Source organism: Dipodomys merriami, unplaced genomic scaffold (assembly GCF_024711535.1).
Source record: "Dipodomys merriami isolate MVZ:Mamm:240054 unplaced genomic scaffold, mDipMer1.0.p SCAF_15, whole genome shotgun sequence".
Lineage (NCBI taxonomy): Eukaryota > Metazoa > Chordata > Mammalia > Rodentia > Heteromyidae > Dipodomys > Dipodomys merriami.
Window position 1 is genome coordinate 34,373,979 of NW_027202826.1, and position 25,777 is coordinate 34,399,755.

The 25,777-nt window shown below is 42.6% G+C and overlaps 1 protein-coding gene across 3 annotated transcripts in view; it reads right to left on the reverse strand.

Moving 5' to 3' along the window:
* The window catches only part of Ankrd50 (ankyrin repeat domain containing 50), a 38,081-nt gene extending 25,867 nt beyond the window's left edge, over positions 1 to 12,214 (reverse strand). Inside the window, exons 1-2 of one of the 3 annotated variants that reach the window (XM_070022559.1) lie at positions 12,038 to 12,214; positions 9,280 to 10,547 (exon numbers count right to left, since the gene is read on the reverse strand). In XM_070022559.1, coding sequence (XP_069878660.1) covers positions 9,280 to 9,791 — 512 coding nt within the window. In that variant the 5' untranslated portion in view covers positions 9,792 to 10,547; positions 12,038 to 12,214. Of the gene's footprint in view, positions 1 to 9,279; positions 10,548 to 10,874; positions 10,902 to 11,528; positions 11,633 to 12,037 lie in introns of those variants that run through there. The other 2 variants (XM_070022560.1, XM_070022561.1) reach the window with 2 other exon arrangements.
* Positions 12,215 to 25,777: the final 13,563 nt, after the last annotated feature.

Below are 25,777 nucleotides of genomic sequence, written 5' to 3' on the forward strand. Positions count from 1 at the left end.
AATGAGTTTAAAAATACAAATAAACAACCTCTGGAACAAGACAGTCCTCTAGTATTCTTACAATTAAAAATTACTAGAAAAAAAGCAACAAGAATATAAGATCAGTAATTTGTAGGAAAAAAACAATAGATATAGACAGATAAATAAAGTATCTTCACTACCACAGGCTAAAATAAATGTGATTAGCATGTTGAAGAAAATAAAAGTAAGTGGACAAAACTTCCATTGAACATAATGGAATCTTTAAAAAAACAAAATGACTAAAACTTCCATGCTATTTAAGAAAACATCTTATCCAACATCAGGAACTATGAAAGCATTCAACAGAAGGTACAAACAGAAATTTAAAACAAGAAGTCAACAGAAAATGTCCAAGCTGAAGCACAAAGAGAAGAGAGATGAGTGAAAAAAAAAAAGTGGAACATATAGTTCCAAGGTGCAGCACACATGCAAAGAAAAAGAACAGGAAAAAGCAGATAGAAATATCTGAAGAAATGGGTGCATTATATGCATGTATGCAAATAATCACAGTGAAGCCTGGTAAAAAATAAACAAAACAGTCACAAAACTTAGGAAAAGCATCAATGCATAGGCATCTACTAAAATGAAAAGCAACAAAAACCTTCAAGACACACAAAAAAATTTAAATGAAACCAGAGAGGAAAAAGACATTATCTTCAAGGTAATAAAAATAATACTTTCAGGAGGCTTTTCAACATAGGAAATACTTTTTAAAATGAAAGTGATTGCAGGTTAACAATTAATGAGTAATAATAAGATTAAAGTAATAATAACAGTAAAAATAATAATAATGATAACAGTAAGGTTGTGCATTAGGAGTCATTCTACAAAAATGACTAGCACTGAGTACTGGTGGCTCATGCCTATAACTCAGGAGGCTGAGATCTGAGGGTCATAGTTAAAAGCCAGCTTAGGCAAGAAAATCTGTGACACTCTTATCTCCAGTTAACCACCAAAAAACTGGAAGTGAAACTATGTCTCAAGTGGTAGAGCACCAGCCTTGGGCAAAAAAGCTAAAGGACAGTGTGCAAGCCCTGTGTTTTAAGCCCCAGAGCTGACATTGTAAATAAACAACATTAAAGAAATTGAAAAATACCAGCATACCAAATCTAAATGAACAGAAGGATATGTGATTCAATACTGTAATCTACAGATTCAATACAAGCCTAATTATAAATAAAAATCTCAAGAATTTTATGATATTCAGCTTCTTACAATATCTCACATTGTGTAGTGCTAGAAGTTCCAAAGTACCCTGGGAAGGGAATGAGAAGTTTTACAAGCATTTACTATGTTAGTATTCTTTTGAAAAATAGTTTTGACCTCACAGATCTTGATAAGAGATCCTCCATTTTGAGAAACACTAATGGGTGACCAACTCTCACTGTTCTCAACTCTATCCCTCTATAGCCCCCCACAGATCCTGACTTTGCTTCCTACACAACAAAAAAGCGTATGTAGAAATAACAAATAAAACACATTGCAGGGATACATAACAAGAAAAATTTCATGCAATCACTAGAATATCTACCCCATCAACCCACTGCATTTCCAGCTACACCCTCTTTTTAAAAAATCATTACTATTCAAATTATTCACTATTATTCAAAGGTATTATCCTGTAATATCTTTCTAAAAACAACCTTCTCTAGCTACTACTTAACTTCACTGTTTCCCATTCCACTAAATGCTTCCAAAATTCTGTCTACATTGGTTACTCTTCCCATTCACTTATGATGTGAGTATCAAGCTTTACTTTTAAATCTAGTTTTATCTCAAGATATGACTCCAATGCTCCTATCCTCAACTGGGCAGAAATATTCCTTTATCCTTCTCGCTTTCTATGCACGTCCTTCACCTTTTTACTAAGCTGCCTCCTAGCACACCAGCAGCTGTTTCTTCACATTTTATGAACCATTTAATTTTAAAGCACACCAAGGTTCATATCTTGCATCTTTTTTTCTCTTCTTACACAAGCTCATTACCATTTATATCTCACAGGACCCCTCCAAGTTCATATGGGCTGGAAGCCCCTCTTTTCTGTATCTTCTCAGCACCTATAAATCTGCTTAGACATCCAATGCTGAACAGCTACAAAAATTTAACTCCTGACCTCCAACCCTCTTTCATCTGTATTCATCCATTTTCTGCTTTTCAGTGACTAACAATTCTCCTTCCAGTTTCTCAGGCCAAAATTCTTTGAATCATATTTTACTATTTTTCTCATCCAATATGCTATCAGGTAAGTCAGTATTAAAAAAAAAAAAATCAAGCAGGTGCTGGTGGTTCACACCTATAATCCTAGCTACCCAGGAGGCTAAGATCCACAGTTTGAAGCCAGCCTGGACAGGAAAGTCTGTAAAACTCTTATCTTCAATTAATCTCCAAAAAAAGCCAGAAATGGAAATGTGGCTTAAGTGGTAGAGCACCAGCCTTTGAGGAAAAAAATAAAATAGAATCGGATGTTCCAAGTTCAAGCCTATCTCCTACTACTTGGTCCTTGCTACTCTATTTCAGTCACAGCAGTTCATTTGTTTTCTTGGAAAACACAAAACCAACTTCCAAACATGCCAGTACACTGCACTTCTTACATTTTCAACTGAAGGACTGGTCAGACTTCCTTCACAACACCCTAAAACTCTTCCCCACCCAAAACACAAGCCTCCTTGCAGCCCAGTGCACCATTCCCTCTCCTCACCTTGCTTTGATTTCTGTATAACACTTAACTTCACTCCTTAATACTTTTATCTTTGTATCTGCTCTAATTCTCAAAAATGTGGCCTTATCAAATGCAGAGCATATTTGTCATTTTATTTACTAATATATCCCAGTACCTAGACTATACACCTAATATCAGTTTGGTAATTTCCTGACGCCTTATGTTTTTGTGAGTGTGCAGGTCCTGGGATTTGAACTCAAGGCCTGGGTGCTGTCCCTGAGCTTTTTCACTCAATTCTGGTGATAACTTGAGCCACAGCTCCACTTCTAGCTTTGTATTAGCTAATAACAGGTAAGAATCTCATAGATTTTCCTGCACTGGTCGGCTTGGATCAAATCTCAGCCACCTAATTAGCTATGATTACAGATGTGAGCCACTGGTGCCCAGCTCTACTATACATTTGATAAACTAATGAATAAATCAAAGCAGATTAGAGAACACAGAAATACAGATATAACTGTGTGTGCCAAATGAGTATATGTTTGTGTGTATGTGTGTGTGTGTGTATGCGTGTGCAAGCATATCTCACAGGGGTAGCATTACAAATAAAGCATGAAAGATGAGGTACTCAACAAATGCTGTTTAAAACAATCAGGTTATCTTGCCCATGTAACTGTAACCCCTCTGTACGGTATTTTCACAATAGAAATAAAAATAAAAACACACACACAAAAAAAACTATCAGGTATGTGTCAAGGGGGAAAACTTTACAATAAGACTCCAAAAGAATCATCTACTACAGGGAAAGGATATACTTAACATACTCAATTTTATTTATTTATTTTATTTTTTGCCAGTCCTGGGGCTTGAACTCTGGGTTTCTCTGTGTTCAAGTCTAGCCACTTAAGCCATAGTGCCACTTCTGGCTTTTTCTGAGTAGTTTATTGGAGATAAGAGACTCACAGATGTCCTACCAGGGTGGCTTCACACCAGGAAGCTCAGATCTCAGCCTCCTGAGTAGCTAGGATTATAGGCGTGAGCCACCAGCACCCAGCACATACTCAATTTTAAAATATCAAAACAAAAGTTTCCCTAACAAGTGTTTTGAAACTGTGCTACAACTTTATTTACTTTCTAAAATAAATAATTTTGAAAACAAAGCAAGTGCTGGAGACATAGAGGAATGTACACTCAACACACACTACTTACTACAAAGGTATGAACAAAGCAGGGGGGGGGGGAGGGGGAGAGGTGGTGGTGGGAGGGTGATGGGACAGGGGACAGGACAATGGCCTGTAGTCCTGTAATACTAGCTACTCAGGAGCGGATATCTGAGCATTAAGGATCAAAAACCATCCCAGGCAGGAAAGTCTGTGAGACATGCACCTCCAATCAAACACCAGAAAGCCAGAAGTGGAGCTGTGGCTCAAGTGGCAGAACAAGAGCCTTGAGGAAAAAGCTCAGGGGCAGGGCCCAAGCCCTGAGTTCTAGCTCTAGGACTCTCTCTCTCTCTCTCTCTCTCTCTCTCTCTCTCTCTCTCTTTCTCAAAAGACTAAATGGAAGTCTACCTTAGAGTGAAAACGACTAAACTTGAAAACAATTAGACAATTTAAAGAAAAAAAAAATCACATGAACTAAGACTAAAAGACAATGTTTTATGCAAACGTACACCATTTAACAATTGGACAATAAAGATACTGTCACCAGGATCTTATAAACGTATAAAAGAATGGATGACAACTGTCTTAAGCAGTCTTAGTTCTATGAGCCATGCTATGGAAGTGGAATAGTCTGCCAACCCAGAGACTTGAGACCACCAGAAAGACTGGAAGAAGCTCCCCTCTGTTCTGAACCTCTTTGTCTTGTGTGTGGGAATTAGCTGTGATAGGAGATAGGTAGCTAGTAGCTACATCGAACTATCTGGTCTGATGCCACAGTACATGTTAAATAGCAGACAGTTCTTTATTGGTAAATTATACATTAGCCTGGTCTTCATTAAAAGTGACCTAAATAACAAAACATTTCAATTTTCTTTCTTATTTAAGAGCTTTCAGTTAGGTTCAGACACATTGTAATAAATAAGCAAACAGTATTGTGTGCTCACTCAAATGTAATTAGCAATCATTCTATGAAACATGCTATACAAAGTGCTGTGGTACATATAAAAAGTCATTAAGAAGCAATGCTTAATATAGAATATATATACATAAATAACTGCAAAGTAAGATGAAAACCTAGAGATATAAGTGAACAATCATAAATATCCTAAGAGCAATGAAAAGATTAGTAAGAATATGCAAGTTTCCAAGGATTCCCATTTGACATAAACAACAGATGTCAGCTTGGACTCCCAGTTTTCAATCTTTTTCGTGTGTGTGTGTGTGTGTGTGTGTGTGTGTGTGTGTGGTGTGTGTGTGTGTGTGTGTGTGTGTGTGTGTGTGTGTGTGTGTGTGTGTGTGTGTGTGTGTGTGTGTGTGTGTGTGTATGCTAATCCTTGTGCTTGAACTTGAGGCCTAGGTGCTGTCCCTGTATTTTTGTGCTCAAAGCTAGTTCTCTACCACCTTGAGCCACAGCTCCATTTTCGGCTTTTTGATAGTTAATTGGAGATAAGGAGTCTCGAGTCTCATGGACTTTCTTGCCTGTGTGCTGGCTTTGAGCCAGGATCCTTGGATCTCAGCTTCCTGACTAGCTACAATTACAGCTGGAGCTACCAGTGCCCAGCTCAATCGTTTTAAATCAGTCACCTTACTTTTTAAACCCGTTAATACAATGTTTCTGTTGCACTTTTAAAGCCTAGAATTCATTGTTTAACTTTTCATCATAATTTTATTCCACTTACATTTAATGCATAGTACTCATAAAAGCATTTTGTTTTTAGTATTGACATTACACAGAAAAAACTGTTGTTATTCTACATGGAAAATGTGCTATCACAGAGAAAACTCATGCCTGATCCTGGCACATTGTTTGCGAGAACTAAAAGCAGGGAAGGACATAACCAGGAACAAACATTTGTATTTCCCAGCACCAAATCCAGTGTATTTCCAGAAGGACCACTGGCTTGAAGGTCTGTGAGAGAGAGTGAGAGTCGCACAGGAGTGCCTATTTGAAGGAAGCGGCCATCTTCAGTTCTGCCTTGCCCACTTCTCCATACTCATTTGGTTATCTGAAATACCTAGAATTCATTTTACATTTATAGGGCTACCAAGAAATTCTTCTAACACTAAGACTGGAAAAAGATACATTTAAAATACAATGTACAATTTTGTAATAAAGCCTGGGGGGAGGGCAGGATGAAAGAAATTAACCTTTAATTCTCAAAACTCAAATGAAATATAATCATTTACTTAGTTCCTTTCACTACAGGGTAAATAAAAAGAATGGTTAGATGGGCCTTAGTGGCTCAGGCCTGTGATCCTATCTACCCTGGAGACTAAGACTAAGAGGACTGCAGTTCTAAGCTAGCATGGGCAGGAAAGGCTGTAAGACTCTTATCTCCAAATACCCAGCAAAATGCAGGACTGGAGACATGGTACTGGCCATGAGGAAGAAAACTAAGTTAGATCAAGAAACCTTGAATGCAAGCCCTGCTAAATGGCATACAAAAAGAAAGAAAGAAATGAACTGTAAACGTACAGAATTATTTAAAAATCAAATGGTAATTTAAAAATACATGAAATCAATCTGCCATTACTCACTCCCTTTAGCAGAATAATTTTTATTAATGCTAAAATGTTCATGTATTACATAAGCATAAAAAATATATGTTTACTTTATCTGTTACTTCTCTTCATAGAAATAAGATGATGTGGGCTAGGAAGTTGGCTCAGTGGTAGAGCGCTTGCCTTGCATGCCTGAGGCCCTGGGTTCCATTCCTCATAAGCAAAAAAGAAAAAAGCCGGAAGTGGCGCTGTGGCTCAAGTGGTAGAGCGCTAGCCTTGAGCTGAAGAGCTGAGGGACAGTGCCCAGGCCCAGAGTTCAGGCCCCACGACCGGACCCCCCCCCAAAAAAAAGGAATAAGATGATGTGAGGATTGGGGGGGTGGGGGAGTGGGGTGGGGAGGAGGGGAAGGGATGGGTAGGGGAAACAAAGGAGGAGGCTACAATGCTTGATAAGAAACGTACTCATTATCTTGCCCATGTAATTGTAACCCCTCTGTACAGTATTTTCACAATAAAAAAATTTAAAAAAAGAAAGAAGATGTTAAAACTTAAGCTCCCTAATGGTAGGTAATTGTATGTCCTAACTACCTCTTGCCTCCAGCTGAATGTCAGCTATCACAGAGAATGTTCTCAAAGTAAGTATCTCAGCACAACTGCTTAACACAAAATATCTGCTCAATAGCTGTTAACTAATGAGTGAAGCTGGGTGCTGGTGGCTTACAAATGTAATCCTCACTACTCAGGAGGATTGTGGTTCAAAGCCAACTCCAGCAGGAACGTTTGTAAGACTCTTACCTCCAATTAACCACCAGAAAACTGGAAGTGGAGTTGTGGCTCAAAATGGTCGAGTGCTAGTCTTGAGCAAAAAACTCAGGGACAGTACCCAGGCCCTGAGTTCAAGTCCCATAATCGACCAAAAAAAAAAAAAAAGAATTAATGAATGAAGGTCAGAAGAAAGTCTTATTGTTTTGCCAGTTGTGGGGCTTGAACTCAGGGCTGGGACACTGTCCCTGAGCTTCTTTGTGCTCAAGGCTAGCACAGCACCACTTCTGGCCTTTTCTGTGGTACTGAGGAACTGAAACTAGGGCTTCAAGCATGCTAGGCAAGTACTCTACCATCAAGCTCCATTTCCAGTGCAGTAGAAAGGTTTTTGACAACTGAAGCAAAGATACAGCACACTTTACCCTATCTGAAGGAAGACAAAGTGGTATTTAAGTTCCCTTCATTATTCTGTTAGGAAGAAAAAATAATTTCAATAAACTAGTTTAAGTGGTAGAGTGCTAGCCTTGAACAAAAAGTTTAGAGACAATACACACACATAAATACACAGAGAATAAAATATAAGAAAAAAATAATCAAGTTCAACTCTCCCTTGATCCTTTCATCTAACATTTGTGTCACAGGCCTTCCGTAACTGATTTCTTCATTAACTACAGATGATATAACAATTTACCCTTACTCTGATGGCTAACAGGGAAATATGTAAAATTTTGCCTTTTTGGGCTGTACTTACATGTTAGAATCCTACGAGATTGTCACACTTCTCAAATCAAGTCCTTTAGCTGACTTTAACATGGTCAATCTCCATCTGAATTCTATCTACCCTGTCTTTCCTCTCACTTATAATGTTAATCTGAGACATACTCTTAAATCACATTGACACATCCCATATGAAAGTCTAAATCACTCCTCATAGAGTTCTCCAGGCAATTCCTACAATTACATATTAGACATACTTCAAATCTCAGATGTGCTACTCACTAACCTAAACTTCTTAAAACCATGGGCAGTTTTTTATGCGCCCCCCACCCCGTTTTAAGTTATCAATAAGATGGGAAGAATAAGAACACCCACCTTGCAAGACAGTTGGGAAGATCAAAGATTTGTTAAGCACTTACAATAGTGACAGACTGCTACCATTATTAATAACCACTTTCAAATTTTATAGATTTCATGTAGATTTGAGGACAAGTAGAAACCAATGTTACCCTTCTCCAAGCTATTCATATCCCTCCTGTAAACACTCACAGAGACACACAAACCTCAGGTGCAGAGTGTACTATATGCCATGGACACAAACGCTTCCCTGCTAAGACCCAGCTAATGCTGAAAAGAAAAAGGCAACATACATACTCAAGCCCAAGAGAAGCCTTGAAAACACCAAGTAAGTTTGTCTGCTACTTTTTATAATGAACAGAAGAGCAGATACACTCAGATTATTTTCAAGGAATGATGTTTTCTTGAACACATTTAAGAATCTGAAACCACTTTGAAATGCCACTTTAGACCAATACACATACCATGGGAAAATGCCTACCTGAATTTAGGGGAACAAAATGTTTTTGTACCACTCAATAAAACACTCAAGTGACTCTAAACTTACAGTATTTTCTCTGTATCACCACAACATATCACTCAGCTTTCCAATTAGTTCATTCCTTCCCCAAAACATTGGCAAAGTCTTTGCAGATTCTCAATGCCAATGATTTGTTAGGAAAAAAGTTTTCTTATTTAAAAAGGCAACACTACTCTAAACAAAAACAACTCAATTACCAAACAGCTACTAAAAAAATGCTACTATAAACCTCCCTGCAAACCCAGTCTCCTGTTCTTTCAGGCAACTAACTAGCTCCCTGCAACACAGGATCAAACTTCTCTTACCAAGTATGGGTACTGTGAGAAAGTTAGCTTTCTGTAATCCAACAAGCAAATCAAGATTGACTTTTAATTCATAAACTATGCAAAAGTACAAAACCTAAGTTTTGTTTCTTTCAATATGAAAACCAAACAGGTGTATTATCAATCAGCAGCAATGCCCAATTATACACCCTGCATAAAGGTAACTCACAATGGTTATAAACGAATGAATGAATGAATAAATAACTAAATAAACTAAAAACCACTTTGTTGCACACCACATCTGACATCCAAGGTTACCTTTTGAAGGCCTCAGCGGGGTTCCTCTCACACTCCCCGGGCTGCAGGAGACTTTGCACAGCTGGGTCTCTTAGCTTGTCCTCATACCCTTGGAGCAGTCCACTGCGGCAGATCTGGGCCACCAGGCCTCTGATAAACCCTCCAACACACAAAGTGTCAGAGTCCTGGGCTTTGCAGAAATGAAACGCCAAGGCCTGGCGATGTAAACCTCTCTGCAGGCTTGTCGGTGAACTTGGCCACAAGAGCTCAGTGCAGAGTGCTGTCTTGCCACTGCCAGGCCCTCCTACCAGCAACACGCCCCAGGCGGCTCCTTTGCCAGAGACAGCACCAGCATTATTCCCAGAATTCATGACAAGGGATGGGGTACTGGCAGTGCTGTTACAACCGTTGGTCTTCTCCTGGAGACAGTGCTGAAGCTTGTGGAAAACCCACTCCCTACAGTAAAACTGCTTTCCTTGCAGTAAACTTGTCTGGGCCATTTTGCAGCCTTTCTCTTCCCAAGGATTAGTCATAATAGTTATTTTTTTTAATCTTCAACCTTCACTAGAATTCGGATACATCAATACTGGTCTTTACATCCATTTGCTCCGGACTTGCATAAGTTGATTTTGAATGATAGAATAAAATTCAACAGCCACAGAATCTTTTTGGCAACAGAAGGTGTGGAGCACTATTTGGTTCCATCTTCTGGATGATCAGAGAATACATACATTAGTTTAATTGCTGAACTGATGGGAAAATGCCTGGTGCTAAAGTTCAGCAACACTTTTCCTGTATCTCTTTGGGTCACAGAGCTCCATGGTTCTATCTAGAGGTCATGTGATTGTGGATGTTTCAAGTGTACAGAGGAAACAATGCATTTGGAAGACTACTGGAAAGCCTAAGCTTTCAAATTAAACAAAATGCTGCTCCAAGCTCCAAGTGTGAAACCTGTATCTGAAAATTAGACACAGAAAAGCTGCCCATTGTCTTAAAAGTCATCAAAGAGATGACACATAACACAGTACACAGGTAGGACTGAATCTGTTCATGAAGGATGGCTGCTCAAGGTACTTGCTTTTGCCAGTTTCAGGATTCTGGGCAACCATCTCGCATGGTCTCAGATTAGTCTGTCACAGGGCAGAAAAGGCAAAGCACTTTGAAAACCTTCTCAGTTGAAAGCATTCTTCAAATGCATCTTTCCAGACAGCAAACAGAAGGCTAATAAAGCCGACTCAGAGGTTACTCAATGTTAAGATGCCCAGGTAACCAACCATTTCCATAAGTAACTAAAATAAAACAAAAATACCTCAGTCAGTACATTATGATGTTAAAAGCTAATGTATCAAAGGATACAATTTACAAATTACCTCACTGGGCCAAATACTTCATCTATAGCACTTTCAAAAAGCTGGACAATTTATCCCTAAATAAATTCATTTTTCCTTGTAATTTTCCTTCCTCTAGGGAAGACAACTTGCCCTTTTATAACCCCCTTTTAATCTAATTCACCTAAAATTTCAAAACCTCACTATAAAAAAACATGAGAGGGGAAAAAAGACTCTTTATGCACTTCCATTAACATCCTTAATTATAGCCAAATAGCTCTTTCTTACTAGTTTGGTAGAACAGCGCAACTAAGAAGCTCCATCAACTTGCACTGTAGTCAAGTCAGGCTGGGACTACCTGATTGGCCACACTTCTTTGTGGATAGTTTGCAAAATCTATGGAAAAGAATCCCAGGGTTTTAGCTAGATGGGAACTGGGTGGAAAATTAAGAAGAAAAAGAAAACAAAACAAAACAAAAAAACAAAGAAGGAGGGAGAGGGTGATTGTCCTTATATGAACAACTAATGACACCCAAGCCCATCCTGAATTCTGCAATCCTCTGCACCAAGAACGGGGGTTCAGGATAGGGGTCAGCAGCACAATCTCCCCCTCCCCCAAAGACCGGAGATCAGGATGGGTCAGGGGAACAATCTCTTCCCAAAAACTGGAGATCAGGATGGGGTCAGGGGTACAATCTCCCACCGAAGGTCCGAGGCTCAGGATGGGTCAGGGGTACAATATTCCACCGAGGACAGGGTCTCAGGATGGAGATCAGGGTTACAAATCTCGTACTCAAGAAGGGGGACTGAAGACGGAGGTCAGGGGCTCAATCTCCTACCAAGGAAGTTCAGGGACTCAATCTCCCACCAAGAGCCAGAGCTAGGGATGAGGCCAGGAGCTCAGTCTCCCACGGACGACGGGTCTGGGGATGGAACCCTGACCTCATCTCCCACCGAGAGCCGGAGCTAAGCTGGGGTCCGGGCTCCTTCTCCCACGCCGGGGGAAGACACAGACGGCCGGGAGGGGGATTCCTCGCGGCAGGAAAGGGCTGGGAGCCACGCTGCACGCCGGCGGGGTTCGCCCACAGTTCCGGCCTGCAGTTCCAGCTGACAGACAAAAGGAACCCCGGGGTCCCCGGCGGCCGAGCCCCGCGGAGCCGCGGGGGGCTGCCGAGGGGAGGCCGGCGAAGGCAGAAGCCGGCAGCCGCCCTCGGCCGCCCGGGCCGGGCGTGTCTTTTGTCGGGGGAGGGGAGCCTGGCCCCGGGCAGGGGTCGGCGGGGCGCCCCCACCCCGGCCCCGCACCCGTCCCGCTGGGCCCCCCGCGAGCGCAGGAGGGCGCGGACCAGGGGCCCCGAGGGTGGGTGGGGTTCGAGCCCCGCTGCAGCCCCCGAGCTTCGGTCCGGACCGAGCAGCAAGAGGCCCGGCTCCCACCGCCGCCGGCCCCCGGGTACCTCGGCCCCGCGGCCGTCGCCCGCGCCGCCGACTCCGCCACAGGCACTTGCTTCTCTGCTGAGCCGCCGCTTGACGAACTCGGGTCTCAGGCTCCCACCGCAGCCGCCACCACAGCCGCCGCCTCCGTCCGCCCGCCGGCCGGGACACGCTCGCAGCCGCTCCAGACCCGCCTCCAGGATCCCAGCGACTGCCGCTCGCAGCGGCCGGCGGCCTCGGCCCTGCGCGGCCCCACCCCCACCGGCCAACCGCCGCCGCGCCGCAGCCGCCGCCCGGGCAGCGCCGCCTCCCGCAGCCGCGCTCCGGCCCCGCCCACCCGCGCGTCGCCCCGCCCCCGAGCCGCCCCGTCCCGCGCTTGCCCCTCCCTCGCGTGGCCCCGCCAGCCCTGCTCCCTGCCTGACGCAGGCTCCGCCTCTCCACCTGCCTCCCCTCACCAGCCCCGCCCTGCCTCCGCTCTCTTTACCCTCGCGTCTATCTTTCCTCAAGCTTCGTTCCCAACGCACGGCTCCGCCCCCCTACGGACCTTTTACTGCCCGAGGTTCCGCCCAGCCTCAGGCTCCGCCCCTCCCGGCCACTCTCCGTCGTGGCCCCGCCCAGTCTTAGGCTCCGCCCCCACGCAGCCTTTCTTCAGCCTTGGCCCCGCCTTTCCTCATGCTTCGGACCCGCCAGACCGTTCCACCGTTCCCCGCCTCCGACCTCGGCCTTTCTTCACCCGCGATTCTGCCCACCCTCAGGATCCACCCTCGCCAGCCGAGGGTTTTACCTCCGCCCGGTCTTTCTTTACCCCTAGTATTGCCTATCCGCAGACTCCGACTCCGCCCCCGCCCAGCCTTTCTTCCCGCTAGTCCCGCCCAGCCTCGAACTCCACCCCGCCCCGCCGGCCTTTCTTCCTCTGGCCCCGCCCAACCTTGGACTCCATCCCGCCTCTGGCTCCGCCCCGCTCAGCCTTTCTTCACGGCGACTCCGCCCTGCCAGCTGGCTCTGCTCTGCCCGGCCTCGCTTCCCTTGGCCCCGCCCAGCGGAAGGCCCCGCCCCCTCAGGCCTCGCCCCTCCCACCCTGCTCCAGCGCGGCCCCGCCCCTCCCTGTCCGCACCCGCGGTGGGTGCCCACCCGCCCGCGGGCTGCGGGGCCTGGGGTCCTACATCGGGCTCCGCCCTTCCCGGCGGGGCGGGGCTGCGTCCTCCAGTCCAGCCGCCCCCAGTGCGGCCCCCATTCTGCAGGTCTTTGTCTTCCTGGCGGGAGGGGTCTTTGTCTTCCTGGAGGGAGGAGAGAGGCAGGGCCCTGGGGCCGGGGATTCGACCCCGCCCTCCGCCTCCACTCCAGCAGTGTCTCCTCCCGTGGTCCTCCGGTTCCTTTCCCAGCAAGGAATGCTGAAGAGGTGGAACTGGGGGCGCAGGGCCCCACCCCCGCACAGGAGGTGGTCACCTCATCCCAGGGCAGTGACCCTGGCAGGAGGGCCCTGGCCGCTTGGGGAGACCCCTCTCCGGGCTGGGGCTGGTTGTGAGGACTATGGTCAGGCCTCGTGATCCCCAAGACAACATATGGAGTATATTATTAGGGGTGTGTGTGCGCGGGCGCGTGCATGCTGCACGTACTGCGCCTACTGCGCCTGGGGCTTGAACTCAGGGCCTGGGCTCTGTCCTTAAACTTGTGCTCAAGGCTGGTGTTCTACCACTTGACCCACGACTCCACTTCCAGCCTTTTGCTGGTTAATTGGAGATAAGAGTCTTAGAAACTTTTCTTCGGTGGATGCCTGTTTTGAACCATCATCCTCAGATCTCAGCCTCCTGAGGATTTTAAAAGCAGGCTCCTAGCTACACACTACTTTTTTTTCCGTTTCAAGTTACATCGGTCAACAAAGATTCTTAGGACACAAAGCTTACCATAGTTTCTCTAGTTTTGTTCATTTTCATGGTTACAAACAACAGTTGAATCAATGGTTTCAAATTCAGTTTTTTAAATCTGTATATTACAATCATACGTTTTCTCATGTGTATATTACAGGGAAACATTTGAGTACAAATACACCTGAATCCAATTAGAAACAACAGTCCATCAAAAGATTCTCCTCACAAAGATATCTGAGGTATTTAAAACAGATACAAATTTCAAAATTAGGCCTTTTGTAATGATTACATTTTTAAACAGAACATTCATTTCCTTATTTGGCAGGGTGTTTCCATTTCTAATTTAAGCTTTCTTTTCAATCATTACAATGCCTATAAACTGCAAACTGGAGTACTTTGATTTTAGGGGGTTTTAGAGGAGCCACTTAAATCTTCTGAGTAATGTAGGTCCCCAGGAGCTGAAGGTGAGTTCAGAGAATAGATCACCTGCCTGGCATGTGCAGAGCCCTGAGTTCCATATAGCATAAAACAAAAAGTCAAGCTGTAGGGAATGATCATTGGAACTCTACATCATGCTAGAAATGCAAAAGCATTGGTCCTCCTTTTTGTATTAGTAGACTGTCACAGTCTACTTGGTGGGTCATGCCTGTAATCCTAGCTACCCGAGGCTAAGAGCTGAGGATCTTGGTTCCAAGGCAGCATTTGCTGGAAAGCCTATGAGACTCTTATCTCAAATTAACCAGTAAAAAGCTAGAGTGGAGCTGTAACACAAAAAAAGTGGTAAAATGTTAGACTTGAGCAAAAAAGCTCAGGGACAGCACCCAGACCCAGAATTCAAGCACTAAGACCAACTCAGATCAACACACACACACACACACACACACACACACACACACACACACACACACACACACACACACGGGGAAAAAAGGAAAACCTAGTTAGATGAAGCCAATGTAATGAATAAGGATACTAAGATACTTTGTGTGTGTGTATTCGTGTGCATGCACTTGTTTTAGGGATTGGGCTCAAGGCCTTGGTGCTGTCTCTTAACTTCTTTTGCTTAAGGCTTGAGCCACACCTTTACTCTGGCATTTGTGGTTAAAAATCTTTCAGACTTCTTGGCCCTGGTTGGCTTTGGACCTCAGTCCTCAAATCTCAGTTTCCTGAAGTAGCTGGAGTTACAGGCATGAGCCACCAGCACTTAGTACTTCCCTTTTCTTTTGCAGGTTTGTGAAGAAATTTAAATAACCTATGATCAGCCTCAAATCCTTCTCAGCCTTTTACCTGCTCTCTCCTGATAAATGTCTGTCCTGAGAGCTCTCTGCACCACATTTTAAATATCTGAGAACAACTGGAACTGAATTAGTAATGTTACATTCCTGACTCTTGTGCCATATGATCATGTATAATAAAGCAATAATCCCATATAATTATACTAATTTGAAACTAATGCTAAATGTCATCCGTCAAGGTGAACTTTTACAACTTTATTATGGCCACTCTACATTCTCTAATGAAATTTCAATGAAACATTATTAGGTCATTTCATTGTTGGATTGGGTTATGCAGAGTTAAGTCATTTGACAAGTTCCAAAGTAAATGCAAGATATGATTTTTCTTTCCTAAAACCAAACTCTCTGCTTGCTTGCTTGCTTGCTTGCTTGCTTGCTTCCTTCCTTCCTTCCTTCCTTCCTTCCTTCCTTGCTTGTGAAGCCATACTTTATTTTTCTTTCTTGGAGTCTCTGTACGTAAGCCAGCATGCTTAGTCATTCTACCTCATGTTAATCTGCAAGAATAATAGCCTACCGAGTACAAAAATTAATGGAACAAGGAGTCCATGGGAATAACATATAAGACATTTCCCTAAGGGTACAGAGGCCTCTGTCCCAATGGTCTCTGTACAAGAGCCTGGAACAGTAGATATGCTCCACTGTCAAAATCTTGAAAAGTGGAGCCAGGTACTGGTGGCTCATATCTGTAATCCTTGCTGCTCAGGAAGCTGAGATCTGAGGATCGGTTCAAAGACAGTCCAGGAAGGAAAGTTTGGTGAGAGTCTATCTCCAATGACCAAAGGCTGAAAGTGGAGTGGTAGAGCTACTGTAGTGGTAGAGCACTAGCCTTGAGCAGAAAAGCTCAGGGAAAGCACCCAGGCCCTTGAGTTCAAGCCCCAGGACTGGTATACACAGAAACATCTTTTAGGTGGACACAATCTATATTGTAGTAGAGCCAAGAGTCCTGTATCAGCTTATTAACTTCACAGAAAGCTTTCTTTAGGTTAGTTTTCTAAATCAGACTGGATGCTAGATAGCTAACAAAAGTAATCTATCAGTCAATTTCATCTAGGTATTTACATTTTTTTAATGAACATTCTCAGTCGGCTTAATATAGGATCACTCCTTTGGGGAGGGTTAAAATTGATTTTTATTTTCTTTAATTTGTACTGTCTTGTTTTGAAATATTATTTTGACAGAAACATGTCAAATCTATATTGAATTGGATTAAGAAACTTTTTTGGGAGGGGGTACTGGGACTTGAGCTCAGGGCCTGAGACTGTCCCTTGTTTTAGCTCAAGATAACACTCTACCATTGAAGCCACAGCTCTACTTCCAACTTCCTTTGTGGGTTAACGTCAAACCTCAGTCCTCAAATGTCACCAACCTGTGTAGCTAAGATTACAAGTGTGAGCCACTAAGTGCCTGGCCAAAGATTGTTGCTATTCTAGAAACATCAGAAATACTATCTTTAGTATTCATTAAGACTCTCATTATTCTCCAAGACACACACATATTCTCTTTCTCTCTCTCTCTCTCTCTCTCTCTCTCTCTCTCTCTCTCTCATTCTCTAAGGAATATAAGTATAAATCCCTACACTCCTGAAATAAACAAACTTTCCATGCCTTTCCTCCCCCCCTCGTCCCCAATTAGCCACACAGGTGCTGCAAAGAGACACCAAGATGCTCCCAGTGAACTGTGCTTCTTGGACATGTGCCCCATTTCACCTCAGGTCCTGTCACATGATCATGTGTCAGAAATAACAGGCCTTCACCTCCAGACAAGATTTGCAGAGGGTTATCAGCTCTGAGTTCTACCTTGGAATGCTCAATTTTAAGAATTATCATGAAAGCAGATGCTGGTGTATCAGTGTTTGTCAAACTAGCTAGCCTATCAGGAGGCTGAGATATGAGGCTAGAGGTTTGAAGCCAGCCTGGGGGAAAAAAAAAGGTTCAAGAGACTCTTATTTACAATGAAATAAGTATACACACACACACACACACACACACACACACACACACACACACACACACACACACACACACACACACACACACACACACACATCATTACAGAAGTCTGGCTAGCTAAGTCAGAAAGAGACTCCACACAAGACCACATAGAGAAGTCCCGAGGCCATAAGAAAAATAGAGGCCCAGTAGCATTGCAGCCCTGTGGTCAGTGGGGTCTTCTTTGACCTAAGCACCAGCGAGCATTCCTGCAGCTTCCTGAAGAACCTCAAAGGAATCAATGAACAACTGGCCCAGCTGAGCCCGGTAGACCCACAGACATGGCAGGGCTGACAAGATGATTGTTGTTTTAAAGCTTTCCTTTGCTGAGGTGATTCTGAGAGTAGCAAGAAACTGGAATGTCATCCAATGGGAACTGGAACCCTAGGGTTCCGCAAATACAGCTTGTGCATCCTCAACCCACATCTGAACCCAAAATGGAGTTGCCATTTAACAAAGCAGTTTATGAACACTACATATCTTGATCAAGTTTATCGCTTCCAACCTTCTAACCCATCCTTCCCCTGCCCAGCCCTTCCTTTCCTATTCTTAATTTTGTAGGATAGCATTCTTGTTGGTGTTTCCCCCCTCATCTCTCTTCATTTGTTTACCTCTTTCCCCTTGACACACCCCAACCCTTTCAAGTACTCACTTCCTGGTGTTTTATTTTGCTGAACTTTGATTTTTGCTTTCTAGTGATGTATACTTTTGAGATCTTCCTTGAATTTATGATATTTCAATTAATACATTTGTATACACTTGCATATCACCAAACCTACTCACTTATAAATTTGTAAGCTAAATCTGGCTTCTACCTGTAAAGGAAAACACGAATCCTTTGTCTCTCTGGGCCTGACTTGACTTAACATAATGTTTCCAGGTATTTCCATTTCTTTTTTTTTTGGGGGGGGGGTCTGGTCATGGGGCCTGAACTCTGGGCCTGGGCGCTGTCCCTCAGCTCTTCAGCTCAAAGCTAGTGCTCTACCACTTGAGCCATAGCGCCACTTCCGGATTTTTTTTCTTTTTGCTTATGTGGTGCTGGGGAATCGAACCCAAAGCCTCACGCATGCAAGGCAAGCGCTCTACCACTGAGCCACCTTCCCAGCCCTTCCACTTTTTTACAAATGGTACGATATCATTCTTTCTATGATGAGTAGATGGATGAGTAAAATTCGATTCTGTATGTCTATCACATTTTCTTGATCCATTCATCCACTGAGGGGCATTTGGGCTGTTTCCATATCTTGGCCATAATGAACAGTACTGCAGTGAACATGGCTGTGCTGGTGGCTTTACTGTGTCTTGGTTTGTCATCTTTTGGGCAAATGCCCAGGAATGGAATTGCTAATCATGCTAGATCATAGGCTACTTCTACAGTTTGTTTTTTGAGGAGTCTCCATACTGCCTTCCACAGGGGTTGCACTAGTTTACATTCTCACCAATAGTGTATTAGGGTTCCTTTCCTCCCACATTTGCATAAGCATCTGATGTTGTTTGTACTCTGTATAATGGCCATTCTGAGGTAAGATGGAATCTCAGTGCTGTTCTGCAAATCTGAAATTTTTGAGTGATGAAAGAATACCACAACTGGAAAATTCCACCCTGACCTCACCTTATGAGGTGCAGTCTAAACACAGCAGTTCTGAGTGTTGCGTAAGGTCACCTCCAGGCTATAAGTAAATTCTGTGTTCAAATTAGGTTTCACCCCATGGCAGCTCATTATGTACAAGCAAATATTCCAATCTTGAAAAAAAAAACTTGAAAAATAAAGCTGAATCACTTCTGGTCCTAAACGTTTTGGATAAGAGATATTCAAGCTTTGCTAAATATGCCTTCTTTGTCTATTTCTTCATTGTGTCTCTTGGAAATTGAAATAAAGTCTCAGAGAACTGAAATGACTTACCTTTGTTTTTCTATCCTAGTTTTATTTTGTATGTATAGCACCCATGTGAAATATAATTAGAGAAATAGATGAATTTTTAGGGTACTTAGTTTGAGAATTTATTTTCAAGGGCTGGATCTTTCTACTAAACATGTTCATTGGCACATTAGAAAGCTTTAGTCATGGAGCCTGGTGTAGTGGCTCATGCCTATAATCCTCAGCTGCTTGGGAGGTAGAAATAGAAATGCTCAGTGTTTGAAGGCCAGGCCAGACCAAAATAAATAAATAAATAAATAAATACAAATTAGCAATAGACTGTCTCCATCTCAACAAGCAATCTAAGTGTGGTGATGCATGCCTGTCATTCCAGCTATGTGGGAGGGAGAGGTAGGGACATCCTGGTCTGAAGTAAGCATGAACAAACAACTGTCTGAAAAAATGACAATAGCAGAAGGGTTGGAGGCATAGCCCAAGTGATAGAACACCTGCCTGGCAAACACAAGGCCCTGAGTTCAAATCCTGTTACTAAGCAAACAAACAAAAACAGATACATAATAATAATAAATCTACGTGCCAGCAGCACAACAACAAGAAAGGCCTGGCTCTCTAGCCTGTAAGAAGTCATGTGACCTTTCCAGACATGAGAAAGCCAGAGGTTTCAGTGTAAAGTTTTACAACAAAAGTCTGGAAGAAGCCCTGCCTCAGTTTACCTACAGAGTTGTACTTGTTACCTAAGCAGGGAGTTGAATTTTTTTTAAAAAAAATTAAAGCAGCAATAATAGTCGAACATGCTTGTTGGCTCACACCTGTAATCCTAGATCTGAGGGTTGGGCTATGAAGCCAGCCTGGCCTGGGAAGTCTGTGAGACTACTATCTCCAATTAACCACCAAGAAGCCAGAAGAGGAGTAGTGGTTCCTCCTAGCAGAGTGCTAGTCTTGAGCACAAAAGCACAGGGACAAATGTCTAGATCCTGAGTTCAAGCCCAGGATCACCACACACATACAGACACATGCGCACTAAATAATAACTAATAAATATGTAAATAAAACATTAATTAAACATCACACATGCAAGGAACCCTCTCATTCTGTCCTTGGTCAATGGAAATAGTGGGAAGGGAAATGGTGTTGCACATCCAGCTCCTATTATCTGCTGGAAACAGGGAGGTGGGAAGACATATGAATAAAGGTTAGGTGGGCACCTAAACCAGGAGAGTCAAATAACTCCAATACTTCTCCACATCTTTCTCTTTGTAATTTGCTAGGACTATGCATGGAAGGGAGAGAAACTGATTGGCTTATGGAGACAAACTACTGCTTGAACACCAAAAGCTTTCTGGAAAGCCCACTGGAGGAGTTCTCTTGCTCTGGAGGAGTTCTTTTGCCCTGGTGGTTCTTTTTCTAGTTTGCCTGGCTTCACTGGAGCAGAAAGAGGAAAAACAAACAAGGAAGAAAAACCAGGTTATATTTTTAAAAAATTCTTTGATTACTTGTCAAAGAAGGCTGAGGACACATAATTTTGCTGTATGTAAATTCTTCTTGAAAAGATCCATCCTGTGAGGCACATTCAAGGTTATGTCTAATAAAAACAGGAAGGGAGACAGTGCTCACACCTGTAATCCTAACTACTCAGGCAACTGAGATCTGAAGATCCAGTAAAGCATCGGTCTTGAGGGGGAAAAAAAAGCCAAGGGGCATCATGTAGCCACTGAGTTCAAGCCTGAGTTCTGGCAAAAAATAAGAATAAGATAAAATGAAGTGACTTGAGTCCCTTGGTTTCTTTTGGGTGATGGTACTGGGATTTGAACCTGGGGCTTCATGCTTGTTAGGCATACATTGTGCTCCTTTTCTTTTTTTTTTTAAATTGTGAAAATACTGTACAGAGGGGTTACAATTACATGGGCAAGATAATGAGTACATTTCTTATCATGCATTGTAGCCTCCTCCTTTGTTTCCCCTTCCCATCCCTTCCCATCCTCTCCCCTCCCCCCCCAGCGCGCCCCCACCCAATCCCATTGTATTCCTTTTCTACTTTGTACTCCCTTTTCTACTCTGGTTATTTGAGATAGGCTTTTGTTTTTATACTTGCTGTGTAGCTGGAATGATAATCATGCATTGACACACCTAGCTTTTTCAGTTGAGATGGAGTCTCAAGACCTTTCTGACTCAGCTGGCCTGGAATTGTAATCCCCCTAATCTGTGCCTTCTGAGAAGCTGGGATTATAGGTGTGAACTGCCTTGCCCAGCAATCAGCTTCCATTTATGTGAATTAACTTGAATATACCAAATTCCTCTATGAAAACATATGTTCATCTATACTGACATTTTCTCTCAGTGTTAGATTCTGTATTTACTTTATTTGAAAACATACTTTTACTCAACATAATGGCATTTTCCACAACTTAGGCTAAGATAAGTTAAAATACAACCAGAGGTTATATAACTTTTGGCCAGTTCTTACTTGACTTATGATGGAATATTTTTTACATAAATCATATGTCACAAAATGCTTTCTCATTTTGTAGAATGGGTCTTTTCTAATTTGATTTATAATTCATTAAATTCTTTTGGGACAAGAAAGTTAAATACACTTTTAAAATCTTCTATAGTAGGGGCTGGGAAGGTGGCTCAGTGATAGAGTGCTTGCCTTGCAAGCATGAGGCCCTGGGTTTGATTCCTCAGCACCACATAAGCAAAAAGAAAAAGCCGGAAGTGGCGCTGTGGCTCAACTGGTAGAACGCTAGCCTTGAACTGAAGAGTTGAGGGACAGTGCCCAGGCCCAAAGTTCAGGCCCCATGACCAGAGCTCCCCCCCCCCAAAAAAAATCTTCTATAGTAATTGGTAGTTGATGGAAAATTTCTTCTTGCAGTCCCAATAGCTCATTCTTTTTAACGTTTTATTTGTTTGTTTGTTTGTTAGTTTTGTCAGTCATGGGGCTTGAACTCAGGCCCTGTATGCTGTCCCTGAGCTTTTGTGCTCAAAGCTAGTGTTCAATCACTTTGAGTCACAGCTCCACTTCTGTTTTTCTGATGGTTAATTGGAGATATGAGTCTCATGGACTTTCCTGCCAGGGATGGCTTTGAACTACAATCCTCAGATCTTAGCCTCCTTAGTAGCTAGGATTATAGACAAGAGTCATAAGCACTCAGCCCTCCCTTTCTTCTTAGTCTCCCCTGACAATGTTTTTAGTGTTTATATATTTTTTGTTTCCATAATATTATTTTACATGATCAGATGCACATAGGCATTATGCCTAATATTTATATTTTTAATAGTCACTGTAAAGCACTAACAAAAAATTAGTGTGTGCTAAAATCAATTTTAATTTTAAAAATTTCAAAATGTAATTTAATAATTACTATGACAATAATTGGCATCAGTTTTATCTCCTCAAGATAAGTTTCTCCTTTGGTATAATCTTCATAGTATGAACAAGTATGGTAATTAATACACTGCAGTATAATTTGGCTAAGTTTCAAGCAAAGGGAACCAAGACTATTTTATTACTTGCGTTTCATATGCAGTAATTATTAGCTGCCAAGAAGTTTTACAAATATCACCTGCATTAGTGCCTGGCATTTTGGTGTATAATCTATAGTTGATAAGATAAAAGGTAGACAACTTTCAGATATGCCCCAACATTATATAAATGAAATCCTCACACAGTTCCTGAACTTTAAGGAGAACAAGGTGTTACCCTTTGATAATGTAAGTTCAGGGAGGAAAATTTTATAACCAAAGTATGCCCTCAGCCCAAGAGAAATAACTACTGAGAAATTCATGTGTAAGGTTCAATCAGAAGGAAAGTCCCCAATTAGATGCTAAACGAAAATGAAAACTCCAGGTTCAAGCCACAAAATGGGACCAAACCTAATCATAATGAGGCTTTTCCTCAAGTAGGATCGTTTGTTCTGTTTTCTTTTAGATATAGAGTCTTCACAACCTTAAGAAGGATCTGGTTCAGGTAGATAAATACAGGTGAAAGTTTACACAATGGCTGCAGTGATGTCAGAGTGAGAGCACTGGTCTGATGTCAACCAGGAAACAGGGACCTTCTTTCTACAACTGAAATGAACTCATTTCTCCCAATGTCAAGAATCAGCCTAGCTACCTACCACTCATGGCTCATGCGTGCTACTCAGGAGGCTGAGATCTGAGGATTGAGGTTCAAACCAGCAAGGGCAGAAACACCTGTGAAACTCTTAGCTCCAGTTCATCACCAAAAACCCCGAAGTGGAGTTGTGGCTCAAGTCATAGAGTGCCAGCCTTGAGCAAAACACTCAGAGACAGCACATAGGCCCTGAGTTCAAGCCCCAGTACCAGAACAAATAATAATAATAGCAATAATAATAATAATAATCCTGAAGAGAATCAGTTGTTCCAGAAGAAAAACAATTACCCAGTCAACACCTTGATTGTGGAAATGTAACAAATCATGCCTGACTGGACTTGTGAAGTTTTATAGAAACTTTGGGAAAATGTATGAATATTGTCTGAATCTTTTTTTTGTTCATCTGTTTGGTAGCAATAGGAAAATTATACAGGTTTTATATCATGGGCATTACCATAACAAATTCTCAACTATATGAAGAGAATTTCACATGACAGTTCATTCCTACTGTATGGTTTGAACGTGGATCTTTCTTTTTTTAATCAAAGAATTTGCAGGATTATTCTGATGTAATCTCCCTGTGCTGGACTCCTCAATGAGCATTTCTGTTTTGATCTGAGGGCATGCTCTGGTTACAGTATTGTTTCTTCTATACCTCTAGCCTATGTGTGCTATCTATCTGTGTTTGGAATCTTGGAGTAAACTACAGCCATTAGAATTTTGAGATGAGTTTTGCTTTGAGATACTTATCAAAAAATATGAACACTAACCAGTGCCAATGGTTCATGCTTATAATCCTAGCTACTCAGGAGGCTGAGATTTGAGGATCTTGATTTGAAGCCAGCCTGGGCAGAAATATCTGTGAAGCTCTTATATTCCATTCACCACAAGCAGCCATACGTGGAGCTGTGGCTCAAGTGGTAGAGTGCTAGCATTGAGTGCAAAAGCTCAGCGACAGCACCCAGGCCCTGAGTTCAAGCCCCAGGATAGGAAAAACAAAACAACAAAAAACCATTTAAAAATATCGACACTAAACACCACTATGGAGGGCTGAGAAGGCTGGAGGAGTGTGCTATTAGAACTAGATGAAGATAGACCCTTGTTTGGTTGTAGCAGGGAACTTAGGGAAATTTTTTTCTTGCTGTTGCTCAGCAAACGAACTTGTAAGTAATGAGCTCAGATATTGGGTTAGGGAACTGTCTAAGCAAATTGTTAAAGGTGGGGTATGGTTTCTATAGCATTCTATTGATTTCTGGAAAATCATACCTTCAGATTACTCAGAGGTTTAAAAGATATGCCTTAAAGATCTTCTTGAGCAAATCAATTCTTCTTTTCAGCAGAAGCCAATGTAGCGAAGGAATTCTCTCAGAACAACCCATGGACAACATTTTGTCTAATGAATCAAAATCTACAAGGAGTCTCACAAGAAATGTGGTAATATTTACTCAGTAGGAAGTCTTCCAGCAGAGCAGGAGAAGGACTAGGGACTTTACAAAATAATAGACTCTCTCAGAACCTTAAAATTCTCTGGCCGGAAGTGAGGGTTGACAGAATGACCCTGCCCCTAACACAAGCTACCTTTCATGGAGGAGGAAAAGTGATTCAGCTAAAGCCCCAGGGGACAGAGATGAAAGGCATGAAGGATTAGGGACTGAAGGAGTTTTCCCAGTTGGATATAAAACAGTTTCAAGCTTGCCGTTTGGGGAAAAGAATATGTATAACTATATCAGCTTTCAAATGTCCTGTAACAAATTTGCACACACGCTATGACTTAAAACCACATAATGTATTGTCTCAGATCAGTTTTATGTGAATCATCTACCTGCAGGCTGATGTAAGACTAAGTAAGATATCAGACACATCCTGTCTTATCTTCTGGCTCTGAGGAAGAAGATGATTTTAAGCTATTTATGTTGTTAGAGGTCTGAGTTCAGTTCCTTGAAGGTCTTTATTTCCTTGCAGGTCTTTTTCAAAGTTCCAATTTCCCAGCTGCTGTTGGCCATGGACCAGTGTCATTTTCTACAGATGACTCACAGTCATTTGTACACATCTCTGTTCTTTTTCAGAATACAAGTGCACATTGAAAAATCTCCATTATTTGATACTCTTTCAACCTCCTCCTTGTGTTCCTCTTCTGCTGCCCTCTCCTGCTTTTCCTCCTCTCCTAATTCTTTTTCTCTTTGTCTTCTCTTCCTCTTAGTCTTTCTCTTCCCCTAATTTTTCTTTCTTTTTCTTCTTCCTCCTCCTCCCCTTCCTCTACCTCTAATTCTCCTTTCTCTTTCTCTTCTTTTCTTCCTCCTCCTCTTTCTCTTTCTCCTACTCCCCCTCTTTCTCCTCCTCCCTCTCTTCCTCTTTCTTCTCTTTCTCCTTTTCTTCTTCTTCCTCCTCCTCCTCCTCTTCCTCTTCTTCTTGCCAGTATTGAGGATGGAACGCAGCCTTGTACTTTCTACATAGGTTCTTCCCACTTAAGTCATGCCACCAGCCCTTTTTGTATGAATGATTTTTGGGATAGGATCTTGCCTTATCTATGAGCAGGGTTGTGATCCTCCTATTTGGGAATGACAGCCATATGCCACTACACCCAACCAATGTGTTTCCCCTGTAACTGGGATGACAGGC